The sequence below is a fragment of the Carlito syrichta genome, unplaced genomic scaffold, assembly GCF_000164805.1.
Source record: "Carlito syrichta isolate Samal-C Ts95f unplaced genomic scaffold, Tarsius_syrichta-2.0.1 Scaffold290103, whole genome shotgun sequence".
Classification (NCBI taxonomy): Eukaryota; Metazoa; Chordata; class Mammalia; order Primates; family Tarsiidae; genus Carlito; species Carlito syrichta.
In genome coordinates, this window is record NW_007234199.1 from 48,593 (window position 1) to 67,927 (window position 19,335).

Genomic DNA, 19,335 nt, shown 5'->3' on the forward strand with positions numbered 1-19,335 from the left:
AAGGATCCCCGGAGCCCAGCAGGTTGAGGCTGCGGTGGCCGGGAGCGGCCACGGCACTCCAGTCTGGGTGACGAGTGAGACTCCAACTCAAAAAAAAAAAAAAGAAAGAAATCACCTGGGGAACCAGCCTTGGCAAATTCCCCCCAGCAATCCCCACCCTGGCACTACCCTCCACTCCTTTCTTTCTCCCTCTATCCTGGACCCCTCTTTGCTTGGCTAAAGGACCCAAGTGTTTGAGAGAAGGGTGCCCCTGAAGCCATCTGAGCCACTAGGGACCAGCTCAATGAGGATGAGGTGGAAACACAGCCTGATCCAGTGACAGGCTGGGGGCAGCAGTTGGGCACAGTGAATGGAACCCCTGATCAACCAGCCAGCCATGAGTGCCTGGGAAAGGAGACCCAGCATGGACTCTGCTCTCAGACAGGTTCAGGAGGGCTGTGGCATTGGTTGCCCTTGACTCTGAGGTCAGGTTGGGGCCTGCTTCTCTCCCCCTAGAGCGGGTCATGAATCACTGGCAAGAAGACCTTATGTTCGGCTACCAGTTCTTGAACGGTTGCAACCCTGTGTTGATCCGGCGCTGCACGGAGCTGCCAGAGAAGCTCCCAGTGACCACGGAGATGGTGGATTGCAGCCTGGAGCGGCAGCTTAGCTTGGAGCAGGAGGTCCAGGTAGGGCTTGATGGACTGGGGAAGTGGCCAAGGCCACACATTGTCAGGTGGAAGCCACTTCCTGCTGGCCAGTGCTTGCACACCCCCAGGATGCTAACTCAGGCTGGGCTGGTTGATGGCACGATATCAGCCACCCTTGATGGAGTGGCCTCTTTCCTGTCCTGGCAGCAGCGCTTGACAAGGGCTCTGGGCATTATGCAGACTGTCTTGAGCAATGTCAGAGGAGGATTAAAGGGATATTTCTCTGAGATGTTTTCATCTGAGAACATATCAACATTTTGAATATCAGTATCAATAATTACAAGAGTTATCCCTGACTAGGGGCCTGTGACAGGGCAGGCATTATGACCAATGCTTTATACACACAGTCATCAAATTGTTACCCACCTTGCAACTGAAGAAAGAGCTGACCTTGTATAAGAAGAAAAAAATGGGCTAGTTGCAGTAGCTCACACCTGCACCCAACTACTCAGGTAAGAGGATCATTGGAAGTCAGGAGTTCAAGACCAGCCTGGGCAACATAAAGAAACCTCCGTCTCTACAAAAAAATTTTTTTTTTAAATTTAGCCAGGCATAGTGGTTCATGCCTGTAGCTACTTCGAAGGATGAGAAAGGAGAATCACTTGAGCACAAGATTTAGAGGTTACAGTGAACTATGATCACACCACTGCACTCCAGCCTAGGCAAAACATACCATTAAAAAAAACCAAGAAGTGAGGAATCCCTGATGGAATTTTTGCCTTTCTCATTGCTCCTGCCTCACCCTCTCCCAGCCCTCACCTGCAGGCTCAGTATCCTTAGGTTACAAGGTTGATCTCACCTTGAGACAAAAGGAGTTCTAACTGACTCTACCTGGATCTGGCAGGACTCAGCAACAGGAACTGACCCTCAGTTGCCCATCAGTCTTCTTCTTTCCCCTAAAACCAGCACAACTGGGCCTCCCAAGGCCCAACCCCTGTCACCTACCCTCAGGCGTCCAGGTGGGCTTTGCTGCTTCCAGTCACCCATCTTTCATGCACAGCTTGTCTCAGGGCCCCAACCAGAGAGGGATGGATGGTACCATCTGGGGATAAACCTCCCAGCCCCAACATCCTGCCCACCTGACCCCGGAGGGCCACCCGCCTAGCTGATGTCTCCAGGAAAATCCCCTGCCTTAGTGCAGGCAGCCCTAGCCCCTTCCTCATGGACCTGACTGGGCCCAGAATACTACCTGGTCACATGGACAACTGATAACAACAACAACATGCACACACACACACAGAGCAGTATTCCTCTGTAGATTTAATTGCTAGATATAGTCACATTGATTTGGTGGCTTAGTTTTCAAACTTCAAGTCAGAGAACCATAGAACCTTAAAAGACAGAATCCTAGAAGAGGAAGCAGTCATCTGTGCATTCAGCCACCCAAAGAGGGGCCCCTCCTCAGCACCCGGGCAGGGTGACAGCTTTGCCCCTGAGGAGTCCCTGCCACCTCTAGGGAAGGTGGGCTATGGGTCATCTTTCCTTTGAGCTGATCCACCCTTCACTATCCAGACTCTTAAACACACACCGTCCCATCTCTTATGCACCAGCATAATTCTTAATTCCCATAGTCATTCATGCTACCTGTCACTGGCAGCGTTTTAGTGCTCTAGTAAGCTTGTGGCCTACTAAAACTGCTAAATTGTAATTTTAAAAAATTCTACCTGTGCAATTTTTAAAAATATAGATAGATAAATTACATCCCTGTAATTTGGTTCATTGTTTCAGCTCTTCAATTCTGTTTTAGTTCTTAGACTTTATTTTAGGATTCTTTGGTTTCACATCACAAAAATCAACTCAAACTGGCTTTATCCAAGAATGTACTGACTCAGGTAACAATAAAAAGCAAAGCTAGCTCAGGAATAGCAGGCCCAAGGCTCATATGATCCACTGGCACTCTATCTCTCAATTCTTTGCCTCTGGTGAACTCTTTCCTTAAGAGGGTCTACTAGCCGGGCTCGGTGGCTCAGCCTGTAATCCCACGCCTTTGAGAGACTGAGGTGAGTGGATTGCCTGAGCCCGCGGGTTCGAGACCCGCCTGGGCAACTTGGTGAGACCTCATCTCTACAATAAATCAAAATGAGCCAGGCATGGTAGTGCGCACCTGTAGTTCCAGCTACTTGGAAGGCTGAGGCAGAAGGATCGCCAGAGCCCAGCAGGTCGAGGCTGCGGTGGCCAGGAGTGGCCACTGCACTCCAGTCTGGGTGACAGAGTGAGACTCCAACTCAAAAAAAAAAAAAAGAGGGTCTACTTATGTGGAAGTAAAAATGATCACCAACAGCTTCAGATTTACCTTTCACTAACTTAGCAAACACCATCCGTTCCCAGAAAGATCTTATTTTCAAAAACTCCCAGAAAAATGTTTTAGGGCCCATCTTCATAGACTCAGGTTGAGTTGGGAGATAATTCCCTGAACCAGTTGCCATGGCCAGGAGAATGGAATATGCTGACTCAAAGAGGACAGAGACCCTGGACAGGCAAGAACAAAAATGTCTACCGCAGAATCCTAGAATGTCAGAACTGAGGGCCTGCCCCCTTTTCAGAAAGATGAAAAGGAGGCTTGGGATAACGGAAATGTCCCAGACTAGGGGCCCAACTTTCAAGCATCCTGGTTTCGGTGGCAGGGAGGGGGGTCCACAGAGTTGGCATGTTGTGCGCTCCTCCTGGAGCCTCTCTTTAGTGGGTCATTCAGTTAACCAGTCTGGGTCCTCTCAAGATTTAATTAGCAAGCCATTCCTTCTGCGTAGTAGTCTCTCAAAGTCCAGTTGTTCAGCCGTCCCGGAAGCCCTGTCATCCCTGCGCACGACCAGCCCCCCGGTCTCCACATCCTTGACAAGGTGTTCCAATGGCCCCTGGGGAGAATCCCCCACGCATTGCAGTAGACGCTCTGAGCTCATCCTTGGTGTCAGACGACGAAAAGGTGGAGGGCACTGGTCAGGCTCTGAGCTCCCTTGTGTCAAGCGTGGGCAGCTTCCGTCCTCAGGGGAGCCCCGCAGCCAGGGATTCCTGCGCATGCGCAGTCGGTGCAGCGCGCAGTCGACTGAGCATCTGGCCATTCACAGTCACCTGAGCTGCAGGTGGCCGCTTTGGAATATCTCCCGATGTCCCAGACCCCTTCCGACATCGCAGACTCCTCCCCAACTAGGACCCTCATCCATTCCGGCAACACTCGCTGGGGATAGAAAAGGCTTCAGAAGGGGCGACCTTGACCCCAGCCTGAAGGCTTCCTGTTCTGGCTCAGCACTCCTGTGGGGTTCCCTCTGGAGGACTCGCAGTGCGGTGTTACTACCTCCCCAAATCACAGGCACCTTAGTTTTGTATTGAAGTGCAACAACTACAGGAAAGGGCATGGATTCGATGTGTCAGCAAACCTGATGAATCCCCACCAATGACCCTCCATGTCACCAGCCTCAGACCAGTGCAAAACATGCCAACCCTGCAGACCTCCCTCTCAGCCCCAGCAGGCCCCCATTGCACACGTTTTCCCCCTCTGCTTTTGCAGACCCTACCCCTGAAGACTCCTCTTCTTCTGTAGACCCCATTCTTAGCTCTGCAAACCCTCCCCCGCCCCCTGTAGAGGACACCATGCCCCTACAGAAACGTCCTCCCTTTTCTCCCAAGGCTCTTGTCCTTGGCTCTGACCTGGCTGAGTTTGCCCTGTTTTGAACTCTACATCACTTTTTTTGCTACCTGCTACACCACTTGTTGGTATCTGACTTATCTATTTCGTTTAACCTCTGCTTTCTTATTAAACTGCCACCCTGGATAGTCTCAACATTTTTCATGAGGGTCAAGCAGGTTTCAGGAGCAACAAATGCTGCCATTCCTTCACCTTACCAAAAAACACCACAACTTGTGAAAATGCCAGATATGATCAGTCAGTCCGAGGAGAGAAGAACTATAAACTTGGAATGTCACTAAGTTGCAGGAAAGGGAGAGGGGGCCCGCAAAAGCTGTCACCTTCCCCCCTAGGCCTGATTCTTGAGTCCATCTCTGCTGAGCCTGATTTGAACACATCTCTCTGCCTCCTGCAGCAAGGGAATATTTTTATCGTGGACTTTGAGCTGCTGGATGGCATCGATGCCAACAAAACAGACCCTTGCACACTCCAGTTCCTGGCTGCGCCCATCTGCTTGCTGTATAAGAACCTGGCCAACAAGATCGTCCCCATTGCCATCCAGGTAGGTTGCCTGGCTCCAAGTCTTTCTGGGGAACTCTGTCCTCCATGGTCCAGGACTTGGGAAGGACCTTCCTGGGTGGCTCCATTTGTACCACCAGGAGGAGGAGGTAGTTCTGCCTCCCAAGACACTAGGGCTTCCTGCCAGCCCCGGGGTGAGCTGTCCATAGCCGAGGACTGTCCACAGGGACAGAGAGGTCTCCACTCTCTAAGACAAGTCTTGAAAAACTCCTGGCTGGGCAAGGTGTGCCGTGGAGGACCTGCCCTTGGATGACATTCTGCAATCCCAACCCCAGTACCCTTACTAGGGACCCCAAATTAAGATGTTGTCAGGGGCCAGGCAGGTAAGCTGTGAGCTGAGCTGGATTCTTGTGTCTACCAAGGACTCTGCGTCACTTTTTGGTATCTGCGGCACCACTTTTTAGTATCTGACTTACCTATTTTGTCTAGCCTCAACTTTCTTCTCATTAAACTACCACGCTGGGCAGTCGCTCAACATTTTCCATGTTGAGAGGAGGAAGGGAACAACCTGGGGAAGAGGCGGGCGGGCACAGGACTTCATCTTCCCTCACTCTTGGCACCAGCTCGCTGCTACACTGTGGAAGCTGGTGTGCAGACAGTGGGGACCAGGGCCAGGCCTGTATATAGGTCCCTGAGAGTGGTAAGGGACTGTACAGGGGCCCCCGTGGGGAGCGGGCTGATGAGCATTTCTCAAACAACATCCATGAACCAGACCCTGGGTGCTATGGGTATAATAGCAGCTGATTTGTCAGGCACTAACCACAAGCCAAGACTATCCTAAATGTTAACCTGCATAGTCCACAATCCCTTATCCTTGTTTCTGAAATCTAAAACATTCTGAAAACTTTTACATATGTCAAAACTTTGCAGCAAATTCATTGTAAACAAACCTTCTTTAAACCAATAGGAGAGGTTGTTTAGAGGCTTTGTTCCATTCAATGTGATGTGCATATGGATTACTGTGGAAACACTACTCTGTCTGATTGTAAAATATTATGTTGTCCCAGACTTGGGGTGGGAGAGAGTATATCATATAATGAAATATACACACTGCTAAAATCCTAAAAGTTCTGGACTCTGAAGCCCATTTGGCCACTAGGGTTTCAGACTAGGAATTATCTTTATTCATATAATTATCACCACAACCCTCTGAGGTGGTGGACACTACTGATGTCAATCATTTTACCCAGGTAAGAAAACTGAGTTGGACACAGCCAACTACAGAGCTGGTATTCAAGCCAGGCTCAAGATTCCATGCCCCCCCAGTCTCCTAGGGGGAGAAGAATTCCCAGTCTGTTCTCAGAGAGAAGTCCAATGCCTAAGATAAAGCAGCAGGTAAAGGGACAGGTGACCTAAGAGAAGGAAACATCACTGGTGACCCCAGGAGAGAGCCAGTTGCCACTGACAGGTGTCTCCAAAGAAGTCTTGTCCCAGAGACCTCTTGGAGTGGCCAGAGTCTGGGGCCTGGCTTAAATCCTAGCTCTACCTTTTGCTAACAGACTGTGGGATCTTGGACAAGCCACAGAATGTTCCTGTCTCTTTCCTCTCCTGAAAATGAAAACTTTGCAAACTATAAAGACCCATGCAAATGAAAGCCAGAGGATAACAAATCCAAAATCTGGTTCTCTGAAAGTTCTCAAAAAATAAATAACCTTTTCATGAGATTGATGGAAGAAAGAAAGAGAGCAAATAAGATTCAGAATAAGAAGAGAATAAAAAGAGTAAGTATGGCCAGGCAAGGTGTGGTGTGCCTATAGTCCCAGCTACCCAGGAGGCTGAGGCATAAGGATCATTTGAGGTCAGGAGTTTGAGGCTGCATTGCTTTATTATTATGCCTGTGAATAGCCTCTGCACTCCAACCTAGGCAACATAGTGAGACCCTATTTCTAAAGAAAGAGACAGAAACTGAGACAGAGACAGAGGAAGAGAGAGAGAGAGATTGAGATTGTGATTACAGATTTTTAACAACAAATATGAAAATAAAAACTATAGGAAATGGATAAAACCTAGAAAAAGATAAATTAGAAGAAATAGACCAACTTCTGTATAAGTGATTGGAAAGAGGCCCATATAGTAAGCAGCTGAGGTCAGTCAACCATTAGCAGATATTTCTAGAGCCGTTTAAGCCACTTTCATTCAATGAAGCTGGCATAGCCTTAGTTCTGAAACTGGATACAGGCAGGCTTCAAAAGAAGGCTGAAAACCAATCCAAGTCACACATAAAGATTTAAAAAGAAATCTAAAGATGATTGCTAATAGCAAAGTGAATTCAACAGTGTAATAAACTAATATACTCAGTAACTGAGTTTATTCCAGATATTTCAATATCAAGTGAGCTACCAGCATAATTCATTATGCCAATAAGGATAAAATGTATAATTATATCAACTGAACTAAAAGAAAATTTAATAACATGTAATAACCATAACTAATAAAAATTGAAATAATATAGGAGGAACCTACTTACCTATGATAACAACAGCAAACCTCAAAAAGGTATAACTCCTCATTTCCATTAAAATCATAAATGAGAATGCTGTTATTCAACATTGTTTTAGAGGCCCTATCATATGTGGTAAAACAAGATAATAATAAACGTATTGTAAAAGACCAGGGAAGAGTATCTTTTCTGGTAATGATATGATGGTGGATCTAGAAAACACAAGAGATTCCAGTTTTTTAAAAAGCTACTAGAATTAACAAGTTCATTTAGTGAAGTGTCTAGATAAATATACTGCTAAAAAAAACCAACAGCTTTGTCCATGCTAATGATAAAATATAATGTCCATATAAAGAAAAATCATAAAAATCATTTTTAAAGGAGTACAATGAAATCTTAACCCTGACTTGATACTGAATAGGAAAACTGTATCATAAAAATGTCAGTTCTACCAAATTTTATTATGCAACCTTAACGTGCTTTCAATTAAAATTTCAGTCAGATTTTTTTCTTTTTTGGGAAGAGGGTGTGAGGAGGGAACTAAAAAGATAAGAAAACTGAATAAAATAATTTAAAGATCCATATAGAAAACGGAATCTTTAAGGATAGTAAAAATAAATTACTTTTTAAACCACACATACAGAGGGAAAACTTTCCTTGATGAATATTCAGGGATTCTGTAAGGTCACTGTTCAAAGTCCAAGCTGTACACGAGACAAACAAATTGGGAACAGTTTAAAGAATCCAGAAATAGATCTTCCTACAGAGGTATTTAAAATGTATGACAATAGAGGTATCTCCACTCATTGAAAAAGGGGTGATATTTCAATGTGCTATCACACTGCCTTTGCATAAGAAAAAAACTAAGCTGGACCCCCCTGCCATGCCATTTACAAATATTTCAGATGAAGTAAAGATGAAAATGAAAAAAGCAAAAGAATTTAGAATAACAGATAATGTGGTAAATAAGGATATTTTTAGAAGTAAAACCAGGAAACCTCAAAGTTACAAGGGAAAAGATAGACATATTTGATTATGTAATATTTTTAAAACTGAATGGTAAAATATACCATAAAGAAAGCCAAAAGGCAAAAAAGAAATTGGAGGGAATAACCGCAACACAAGTGACAGATAAATAATTTTAGGTTGGCTTCCTGCTGAAGTGATTATATTTTGGATGTATTGGGTAAAATAAAATATTAGTTGTATCTGTAATATACAAATAGCCCTTTGAAGTGGATAAGGAAAAGGGTATAGTCTCATTTATGTAAAATGAATGCAAGGATGAGCAGATACTTATGTGAGCATGGGGAGGCACAGGATAGTGTCACCAGATTGGGAACACTGGGGATGGGCAGGTTAAAGGACAGGTGAGCAAAAGAAAGAAGAGACAGATGTTCAATAGAATAGCATTCAGTTTATAGGAAATTGAACAGATAAATGTGCATATATGCAAAGAACTGTGGCAGTGGACTCACCAGAATATAGTGGTTATCCCTCAAGGCTAGATGATGAGATGATGTTTTCTTTCTTTTTTATGTTCTTCTGCTGAGGCTGGAATTTTTTTTTTTTTGACAATAAGTATTTATTATTTTCTAATCAGAAACAAAAGCTACCTCCCTACTCAAAAACGAATAAGTTGCTCAGGGTACATTCTGGAGTCCCATGATGGGCCAAGATCCTGGACAGGAGTAGAAGGATGTGAAGGATGGGTGGAGGGAGACCCAACTTGGGGTGCAAGAGTCAAGGAGGAGGGCAAGTGAGGTCTGCCCAGACAGAGAGTGGAGAGCGAGACAGAAGGCTGTGTGATGGGCCAAAATGGGCAGAGCACTGAGCTGTCCCAGATCAGTTTGTGTGACTTGGGAGAGCTGCTTAACCAATCCAAGTCTCAGTTCCCCCCATGTAAAATGGGAATGGCAAGAAATACCTTGCCTTGCAGGGTCAAGATAAAGATTAAATGAGGCATAAACCCCTAGCACACAGCAGAGGGTCTCCTCGGGCCCCAGAGTGTGTCAGGTGCATGTCCCAGAGCATGTGGGAAGTATGTCAGAGCCGATCAGGAACATGTCAACATGTGGGGACATGTCAGAGAGTACCTCAGAGCATGCCAGATAGACCACAGTGCTCTAGGGCACAGATAAGGTGTCTGTGGGGCAGTGGAGACCCTGAGAGCTGAGACTGTTTGAAAGGGAAAAGAGTGTTGCTAAAAGTCCTTGGATTGTCTAATTCAACAAAGCAAGATCATCCAAATTTTTATGGGAAATGGTCTGATGTTTAAAAGTGGCCAACTAATCCCATGTGTAAACAGACAGGCAAGCCTAGTATGCAACTCATATCCAGCTCTTCCTCATTTCTCCAACGGCCTCAGTCCTCAGGGAGCACTGGGGCTGCTATCACCCTTCCATCCAGTACCACTGGCACCAGGACTCTGGGATTTGGCTCGTCCAAACTAAGACCTGTGCAAGTACACACCTAAGTTAGAAGGCTTAGAATAGGGGGAGGAAATGTGAAAGATACCATTTAATAGTTTTAGGTTGGCTTCCTGTTGAAGTGATTATATTTTGGATGTATTTGGTAAAACAAATATTATTAACCTGCATTTCACCTGTTTTACTAATATGGCTTCCTGAAAATTTAAAATTCCATGTGTGACTGGTGTTACTGATTACATTATGTGTCTTTTGGACAACACTGTTATTGCAGGAGAGACAGACAAGGACCACCTTCCACAATATTTAGCTAAGTGACAAAACTCCATGCCCTTGAACAGCTCTCCCTCCACTGCCATGGCCATTCGGCTGCAGTGACACTGGTCTTTCCCAGCACCTACAAACTGGCCAAACCCCTTCCCTGTCCTGGCTCTTGGTTGCGGTTCCCGCAGCCAACATGCTACCCTGCCACTGTCCTCCTCTGCCTCATCCTCATTGTTGAATTAGAAGATCCAAGGACTTTTAACAACACTCTTTTCCCTTTCAAACAGTCTCAGCTCTCAGGGTCTCCACTGCCCCACCCATATGCATTAGCTGCCTGGTCCACAGACACCTTATCTGTGCCCTAGATCACTGTGGTCTGTCTTTATGTCCTCATCTAAAGGATGGGCAGTGCCTGCAGTCACTTGCAAACTTCTGTGAGAGCTCGCTGTTAGGTACTGGGGCTGTGCCCGGCACTTGGTAAGGGTGTGATGTCTGGCACTGCTGGTGTTATGACCGGAGTGCGAGAAATAAAATGCCAACTCACAGAAGATTAGATCTTGAGTCTTTTAGCCAGCGACTGAGAGTGGACTACTGTCCAAAGAACTCTCAGCCCCGAGTAAAGCAGGCAGAGGGCTTTTAAAGGCAGAAATCATAGCTTACATTTTAAGGGGGGTCAGAGTCAGGGATGGAATAATTTGTAGCTACAAGTTGGCTTAGTTTGGTCGTTTGCCAGCTGCTGTTTGCTTGTTGCTGCTTGCTTGACAGGATGTAGGGGGAGAAATGACAGCTTAGGGGCTAAGGACCGTTGTGGTTACACGTGGTGGGGAGACTGCCTCTGGGTGCTATGTCTGGGTGCTGTGTCTGAGTGCTGCATCTGGGTAGCAGGCATGTAACTAAATTGGAAGTTTTTAGCAAGAGAGAATTACTTATGTCAAACAAGCTTTTACAGGTTATTAAGGTTATACAGACGTATAGGTTTTACAGACATTTCACTGGCAAGAGCAGAGCCCAGTGCCTGGTACACTGGGAGGCTGGATCGTGGGGCTGGATCTGCTGAGGTGTCAATGACTAGATCACCATGGATTTTGGAGACTATTTTTTTTGCCATTAAGAGGTGACTGAGTAGTTTTAAAGAGGAGATTCACATAACACAATTTGCATTTTAGAAAAAATCACCATGATCCCAGGTGGAGTTGAAACAGAAAAGAGGAAAACAGGTCTAGCCTGTATTATGGGAGATGCTGGGCCCAGGTCTGGGCTCAGGACAGAGCCTGGGCTACAGATCCTGATCTGGGAGACTCAGCAGCATGAGAGCCTTAAGCCCTGGGAATAGGAGGAGGAGCAAATCAAGGGCAAGAAGAGAAGACAGGCGCATGCAGGCAAGGGGAGCACTAGCATTTCAGAGAAGAGGAGAGAGAGGAAAGTGTGGGAGTCCAAGGAGAGGCAGTAGGTGTGGGAGCCAGACAAGAAGGGCAAGAGGGGAAGAGGGGCAGGGATCACATCCTCTGCCTGCCCTCTGCTTGCCCATTCCATATGACACTGCCAGCTACCTTAGGTCATTTTCCCATTAATTGTGAGCTGAGGAATTATTGTTCCCATGTTACAAATGGTGATGCCAGAGCTCAGAAAGGCTTAGGTTGTCATCCGGGGTCATGTGGGTTGTAAGTAATGTCACTGGGACAGGACTTACCAACCTTGGTCCCTCCCTCCTTCCCCCTCCAGGCTCTTCTCATAATCCAAAAGTCACTGTTTAAGAAATTTGGATTCTTCCAGAATTTTCTAAGAGGTTCTCTAACAACTATAGTCTGGAGTGAAATGCAGCAATGTGTTTTCTTTCTCTAATGTACCAGCTCAGCCAAATCCCAGGAGATGAGAACCCCATTTTTCTCCCTTCGGATGCAAAATACGATTGGCTTTTGGCCAAAATCTGGGTGCGTTCCAGTGACTTCCATGTCCACCAGACCATCACCCACCTTCTGCGTACACATCTGGTGTCTGAAGTTTTTGGCATTGCCATGTACCGCCAGCTGCCCGCCGTACACCCCATTTTCAAGGTACAGCCAGCTACTGCTTTACTTGGAAGCAGTGAGGGAAGAGGGTGCTGACATCCCCACAGGAAGTCTGTGGCTGAGATTGGGTGACAGAAAGGGATACCTAGAGAGATGTTCTGGGAATCAGTAATGTTCCCCAAGGAAGAGAGCAGCTGGGACCTGCTGTTCCCAGGACACAAGGCTAGAGCTGTGCTTGACATGGAGGCCTGATTGGTCAGAGAGTAGAGTTTGAAAAGGCAAATGAGTTTAACGTGATCCTCTGCTGATCCCTGTGTCTGTCCCTCCTGTCACTCTCGTCTCCTGTTTCCTACCAGCACTGACTGATGGGGTGACTGCAGGCTAAAAAAATCTCTATGTGCCTCCGTTTCCTCACCATAAAAAAGATCAAAATAGTACACCTGCCCTACAGGATGGTGGTCAGGATATAAAATAGTTAATAAACTCAGAGAGCTTATATACTTAAGCACTACATAAGTGTCAACTATTCCTGTTTTTATCATTATTGTCATTGTTAAGCATCAAAGTGGCACCAGGCCTCCATCAATAACGTCTACTTAGCAGAAGATCAGCTCCTGACCTTCATTTCCTCCCTGCACCCAGCATTTCCCCTCCATGGTGGGTCGGGATGGGAGTGCTGGGGATCCCGGAGGCCCTGGCAGGGTGCCCTCTGAGGCCTCCTCCTCTTCCCTGCAGCTGCTAGTGGCGCACGTGCGATTCACCATCGCTATCAACACCAAGGCCCGTGAGCAGCTCATCTGTGAGTATGGCCTCTTCGACAAGGTGGGTACCCTCCACCCCCAACTCCCAGTGCCCTGAAGAGCCCTACCTGGTAACCTCCACGCCCCACTTGAGGACTAGACTTCCTTTCAGAGGGCCAGCCCAGCCCAGGCATGCCATAGAGTGGAGGCTTGAGGAGGGTGGAGCCTGGAGGCTGGAGACTGCTTTGAACGCTGAGGCTGTACTCTAAGTACTGGCTCCTGGGTCCTCCGGCCAACTTCCAGCCCTTTCCACCCAGCCATGGGTGAGCTCTCTTCTCCAGTGCACCACCAGGTCTTCCTCCTTGATAATGTCTCCCTGTTATTTCTCACCACCCTTCCTCTGGTCTCCCCTCCTCTGCCAGACCCCCTGAGACACCTGCTTCTTTATGGCCCACTGACCTTGTATGTACCAGGAACCCATGTTTCTCTCTCACTTTGCCACACCCCTGCACTCCTACCCTGAACCTCCCAGCACTCTGAGCACAGCCTTGCACCCTCTGCCCTTTCAGGCCCTCAATGCTCACAACACACCCTTCCCTTGAAGTCTGCCAGCCCCACCTCGTTTTGAGTCCCCATCATTATCAAGCATGGACCCTCACATGGGTCCTCACCCCTGACCTTCCTCCTTTCCCCCACACACTCATTAATGACCAGGCCAGATGATCACTGAAGTTGGGATGCTGTTTCTGTTGCAAATGCCAAAACCCACCTCAAACCAGCTGAAGCTGTATAGGATGTCTTACCTCATATACTTGGATATAGTAGAGAGAGGGAGCCTCAGACCAAAGGGATCTAGGTATTCAAACAACGCCCCAGGTGCATACTTACTAGCTAGCACCCCCTTTCTCTCTTTCAATTGTGTTGGCCTCATACTCTCCCCCTGCTGCGGACAGAACCCCATGGGATGGGACTTCATCACAGGCGCCCCAGCCTCGTGTTCCCATGTGACTATCATCTCCCTGGTGGTATCTAAACAGAAAGTACTAGGAGCAGCTCTGATCGGCTCTGCTTGGGTCAAATGGCCACCGTGGACCAATATCTAGCACCCCAGCTCCTAAGTCCTTCTTCAAATATTCCGCAGTCTTAGCCACACAGGCGTATTTGTGTGCTTGCATGTGTATCTGCATTTCACTTAGATCAGGACCAGAATTCCTCCTTGTGGGTCTCTGGCTAGAGGACTTCACAGCCCAGGCCCTCTAGTGCTGGGCTTTCTTCTGCCACCTGCCTCTCTTCAACTCCTTGGACTGGATTGGACCAAGGCTCCTTCCTGTCACTTTCTCACCTGTGAGCCCCTAGCACTCCCTGCATTAAACATCCCCACCACTACCACAGGATGTAGGTTTGCCCCTCTGCATACCTGCCTACCCCCCACTGCCCTTGCAGTTTCTCCTGGATGGTAGGGGAGGGAGCTCTGAGGCTAGACAGCTGGGGAGGAGAGCCACCACTCAGGCTCTTCCATTCCTCTTCAGGCCAATGCCACAGGAGGTGGCGGGCACGTGCAGATGGTGCAGAGGGCCATGCAGGACCTGACCTACACCTCCCTGTGCTTCCCCGAGGCCATCAAGGCCCGAGGCATGGATAGCACAGAGGACATCCCCTACTACTTCTACAGAGATGACGGGCTCCTGGTGTGGGAAGCCATCAAGAAGTGAGTGCCTGCTGGGGGCCAGGGGCTGGTGCTGCACAGTGGGAAGAGGAGATCCTGGGGGAGGAGTGGAGGCCTCCTGCCTGACTCCATGGGGGCAACCCTGGCTCTGTTGTCTGGAGCTGATAGAGGAAAGGGGGTATAGTGCAAGTCCTGAGCCCGGACATTAAGGAGTAAGTAGCAGGATCACCAATGGGGCACAGCAGACCTGACTGTGTCACCCATGCCCTGCTGGTTCCCTCCTGAGCCAGATTCACGGCCGAGGTGGTGGGCATCTACTATGAGAGTGACCAGGTAGTGATGGAGGACCAGGAGCTGCAGGACTTCGTGAAGGATGTTTACGTCTATGGCATGCGGGGCAGGAAGGCCTCAGGTAGGGCCTGGCTCTCGCCCTCCTTCCTGCTCTGCCCACACCTCTGCCTCTTCCTGGGATGCTGGCCGCAGCACTGGAGCTGCCCACCAGGTGCCTCCTGGGGACATCTTAGGACACGTCTCAGGAGCAACATCAGCAATGCTGGCCCAGCTGCCGCTCCCTCCAGGAATGTCTAGCCCACGGGGCCCTCCAACCCTAGGGTGGGAGTCCAGGCACTGTGAGGGTTAGGGTGCCCAGCACGTGGCCTCAGCTAGCCCATGGCTCTGCCCTAGGCTTCCCCAAGTCCATCAAGAGCAGAGAGAAGCTTTCCGAGTACCTGACAGTGGTGATCTTCACCGCCTCTGCGCAGCATGCCGCTGTCAATTTTGGCCAGGTAGGCCGGGGAGGAGCCTTTGGACGGGAGCTGCCCAGTGTCCCCTCGACCCCGCCCCCTCCTCTTCCTCTGGCTCCAGCCACCGGCTGCCATCTTCCCTGTCGGACCCTTGGCACAGCCTTAGGGGTGGATTCTGCCAGCACAGCTGAGGGCGCCAGCCGCGGGGAGGGGGCGGGAGGAGGAGGGGCGGCGGACCTGGGGGTAGGGGCTGGTGTGGGCGTGGCGGGCCGCATGTGGGCGGTCAGCTGGGCTTCCCCGGCACTCACGCGTGTTTGTGGCCGTCCCGCAGTACGACTGGTGCTCTTGGATCCCCAATGCTCCCCCAACCATGCGAGCTCCGCCGCCCACGGCCAAGGGCGTGGTGACCATCGAGCAGATCGTGGACACGCTGCCCGACCGCGGCCGCTCCTGCTGGCACCTGGGCGCTGTTTGGGCGCTGAGCCAGTTCCAGGAAAACGAGGTGAGGCCTGGCAGGGTAGGGGACAGCCCAAGTCTCCCAGGTTTAACCCATTCCTCAACCTCAGGGTTTTGTGACCCAGGGCTCAAGCTGGTCACATGTGGCCAGGAATCCTGACTTCCAAGGCTGGAAGGGCCCGTGGCTGCAGCTGCCACCAGGTCCTCAGGCTGAGCCTGGACCGAGCTCAGGGTGGGCGGGGCAAGAGAGCACACAGGTTCTGCTCCAGAAGGTGATGTGTGTCGCCCCTTCTCCCCCAGCTGTTGGCAAAGCTCTTCCATGTGGTTTTCTCCCTGACTTCAGAGGGAACTTCAAAGAGTTTCCTAGGTTCCTTCCAGACACATACATTTTGTTTAACCCAACAACAGACGTGGTGTGTTGGTAGACACAACCCCTTGGCAGTAGCTCAGCGCTGCATGGAATGATGGTGCTGTTTCAATCAGCCCCAGACTGATGGGCATCTAAGCTGTTTCCAGTCTTTTCTAATGCGTAGGTCCCTCATTGGACATCCTCGTATATGTCTTTGCACGGGTGTTCAGTATGACCAGATACTTTCTTAAGAGGAATTGCTTGGTCAACAAATATTGAGACTGAATTGCCTTCCACAAACTAAACCCAAAATCCCACCATCTTTAGCCTATGATGTTTCTCATACTTTTTCAGCCCTGAAACTGATCTTAACAATCCAATACAGTTTTGTTTTTATTGTTTTTGACGATATGTCTAGTTTTAACGTGCAGACATCTGTGTGAGCATGCATATGAGCACAGCACCCTAACAGGGTGGTGACCCCTACTGATTACCTGCCCCACCGGGCTTGCCTCTGTCCTCCTGGGCTGGAGAGGCTGGTGTGATCCTCTATGCCCCTGTGTGCCTAGAGCCAAGGTGGGACATGGGAGTGCTGCATAGGGTGGCCTGTGCAGAACACAGGGCCACATGCCCATGGTGGCTAGGACTACCAATAGCTTCCATACTCATGGGCATTATTACACGGCTTTGTAACCACCTGCTGGGGCACCATTATTTTTCCAATATATCCCTGAAGCCCCAATCCCGGAGCCTTCCTTAGAGAAGCAGATTGGAAGCAGCTTTGCCTTCTTGCACTCTCAGCAGACAGCTGAGTGTGGAAATGGGGAGGTTCCCTCTCTTACTTCCTAAAGAGTGGCTCCTGGTGGTGGAACAGGCCTCTCCGTTCACGTGGGTGGCAGATTAACCTGTCTGTCCATATCTGGGTCCTCAGCTGTTCCTGGGCATGTACCCAGAAGAGCATTTTATCGAAAAGCCTGTGAAGGAGGCCATGGCACGATTCCGTAAGGACCTCGAAGCCATCGTCAGTGTGATTGCTGAGCGAAACAAGAACAAGAAGCTGCCATATTACTACTTGTCCCCAGACAGGATTCCCAACAGCGTGGCTATCTGAGCACACCTGCACCAGGCCCTCTGTGGGAAGACCAGCTGCTCTGGCCAGTTGGACTCCAGGCCTGTCTGGTAGGCTCTCTGGTCAGCTCCTGGCAGCTCACTTCCTCTGAGGCTAGTGCCTTTCCTTATCCTTTGGGCTTTAGGGAATCCCACAGTTTGACCAAAGTGTGTAAACACCACAGGGACGCCTCCTACACAGAGCAGGACTGCACTGCCCCCTGCCCATGCCAGCTCAGCACTTCCACACCAAGCAGCAACAGCAAATCCCAACCACTGACAGATGGAGGCATGGGATAATTACTTTCTTTTCTATTTATGCTTAGTCCCATTTCTTGTATATCATAGGTGCCCAAATAAATTCCTCCTGAATGATTTAAGAATTGGTTGTAATAAAAATAGAGGTTAATTTAAAACAGGTCTCATTCCACATGTTATGTTCCAATCACCCCAAACAGCTCATTGCTCCCCTTCCACACCAAAAAAAAACCCGAAGCCATAATCATTGTGACTTAATCCGGGCAAAGCCTCCCCACCCAAGTCTGGATAGAAGCTGCTTTCCCCTCTACTTTTCTCAGGCAGCTCCTACTCATCAGACCACCTCTCAAATGCCACCACCTCTGTGAAGGCATCCTTGGTTACCCAAATATACCTTGTCTCTCTCTAAGGTTTTATCTGAACCTCCGTTGTTGCCTTTTCTTCTGTGGTCTCTCACTTGGGATAGGAATCACTGAAAGGACAGGAAACCCACCTTACTCATTTATTTCTGTGCTCTGGGGCTGGCATAAGGCACTAGCACTCTGCTTCCTCATTTTCCTCCTGGTAGGGTACCTAGCTAACAAATATCAGGCATTGTCTTGGGAGCTGGGGACTCCTTTTCTCCTGAGACAGGGTTCTTAACATGACATAAAAAATAAAAATGCATTTTATTTTCCCTGGCCCAAGAAGCAGAGCCAGATTTGTCCCCTCCTACTCACATACCCAACCCACAACCCCCACCAATCCCTGGCTCCAGAATCGTGTCAACAGGGTCTTCAGTATCTGTTCCTGATGAGGCAGGCCAGCAGCTCAATTTCTGGGTAAAAGAGGCATGGAAGAGGTATGCAAGTGTCCTAAAGCCACAAGTTCTTCTGAAAAAACTTGACTGTTAGGGTGTGGACCAGAAAAACTGAGATCCAGCCCCTTGCTGCCCCCAGACTTCCTATAATCCCTCTGAGAATTGCCCACCACCCTTGTGAATGACCTTTGGGACAGAAGCCATATACATATGGCCAAGGTGGAGGCATTCAGTTCCATGTCCCTGCGAGAACCAACATATTAACCTTTAGAACCCTCAAGACCATGCATGTGGTCGAGGAGAAGGGAGCAAGGAGGAATCGGAGTAGGCATGGTTGGTGAAGCAAGTCTGACATCAGCAAAAAGGGAGAAAGAAGTAAGGATGAGCTAGGAAGGGCTTCAGACTACAGAGCACTTCTGAAAAAGTCTCACTCCAGTACTGGAGAGTCCTCACACCCAAGTTATCATTTTAGAAATGTTGCATCTGACAGGAATACAAGGGTCTTCACATGAATACCATAGTGGATCCAGAGTTGTGGCAGTCGAGGCTGTCAGTCAGTTATGTTCCCTGTGGCTGTGTATCTGAATAGCACAGTTCCGTTGCTACCACAGGAGAGGGAGAGCCCCAGATTCTCTGCATAAACTCTGTCCAAACCTATGGCTGACTCCTAAGACACAGATGCTTGGGCCAAACTAAAAACAGCCCAAAGTCAGATAAAACAATGTCTTAGCCTATTTGTGCTGCTGTAACAAATACCCAAGACTGGGTAATTTATAAAGAATAAATTTATCTCTCACAATTCCAGATGCTAGAAGTCTAGGATCAGGCACTGGCAGGTTTAGTGTCTGGTGAGAGCTTGGTCTCTGCTTCCAAGATGGTGCCTTGTATCCCGTGTCCTCATATAGCAGAAGGGAAAAAAAGGACACACACTCTGAAGCTTCTTCTTCTTTTTTTTTTTAAAGGGCATCGATCCATTCATAAAGGGAGTGCCCTCATGACTTAATCACTTCCCAATCACTTCCCCATGACCTAATACCATCACCTTAGGGTTTAAGTGCCAACATGATTTTTGGAGGGGCACATACATTCAAGTCATAGCACAACCAAACTGAGATTTGAACTTTCAGTTTTCAATTTGCTTTCAATCAAGTTCATTGCTTGCCTGAGGAAAAAAAAAAATCAACACTC

General features: G+C 48.6%; 1 protein-coding gene across 4 annotated transcripts in view; it reads left to right on the forward strand.

Moving 5' to 3' along the window:
* The window catches only part of ALOX5 (arachidonate 5-lipoxygenase), a 55,054-nt gene extending 37,548 nt beyond the window's left edge, over positions 1-17,506 (forward strand). The window contains exons 6-14 of one of the 4 annotated variants that reach the window (XM_021710574.1): positions 496-668; positions 4,724-4,870; positions 11,871-12,074; positions 12,765-12,851; positions 14,299-14,477; positions 14,726-14,847; positions 15,120-15,220; positions 15,510-15,680; positions 16,915-17,506. In XM_021710574.1, coding sequence (XP_021566249.1) covers positions 496-668; positions 4,724-4,870; positions 11,871-12,074; positions 12,765-12,851; positions 14,299-14,477; positions 14,726-14,847; positions 15,120-15,220; positions 15,510-15,680; positions 16,915-17,094 — 1,364 coding nt within the window. In that variant the 3' untranslated portion in view covers positions 17,095-17,506. The remainder of the gene's footprint in view (positions 1-495; positions 669-4,723; positions 4,871-11,870; positions 12,075-12,764; positions 12,852-14,298; positions 14,478-14,725; positions 14,848-15,119; positions 15,221-15,509; positions 15,681-16,914) is intronic. The other 3 variants (XM_021710575.1, XM_021710576.1, XM_021710577.1) reach the window with 3 other exon arrangements.
* Positions 17,507-19,335: the final 1,829 nt, after the last annotated feature.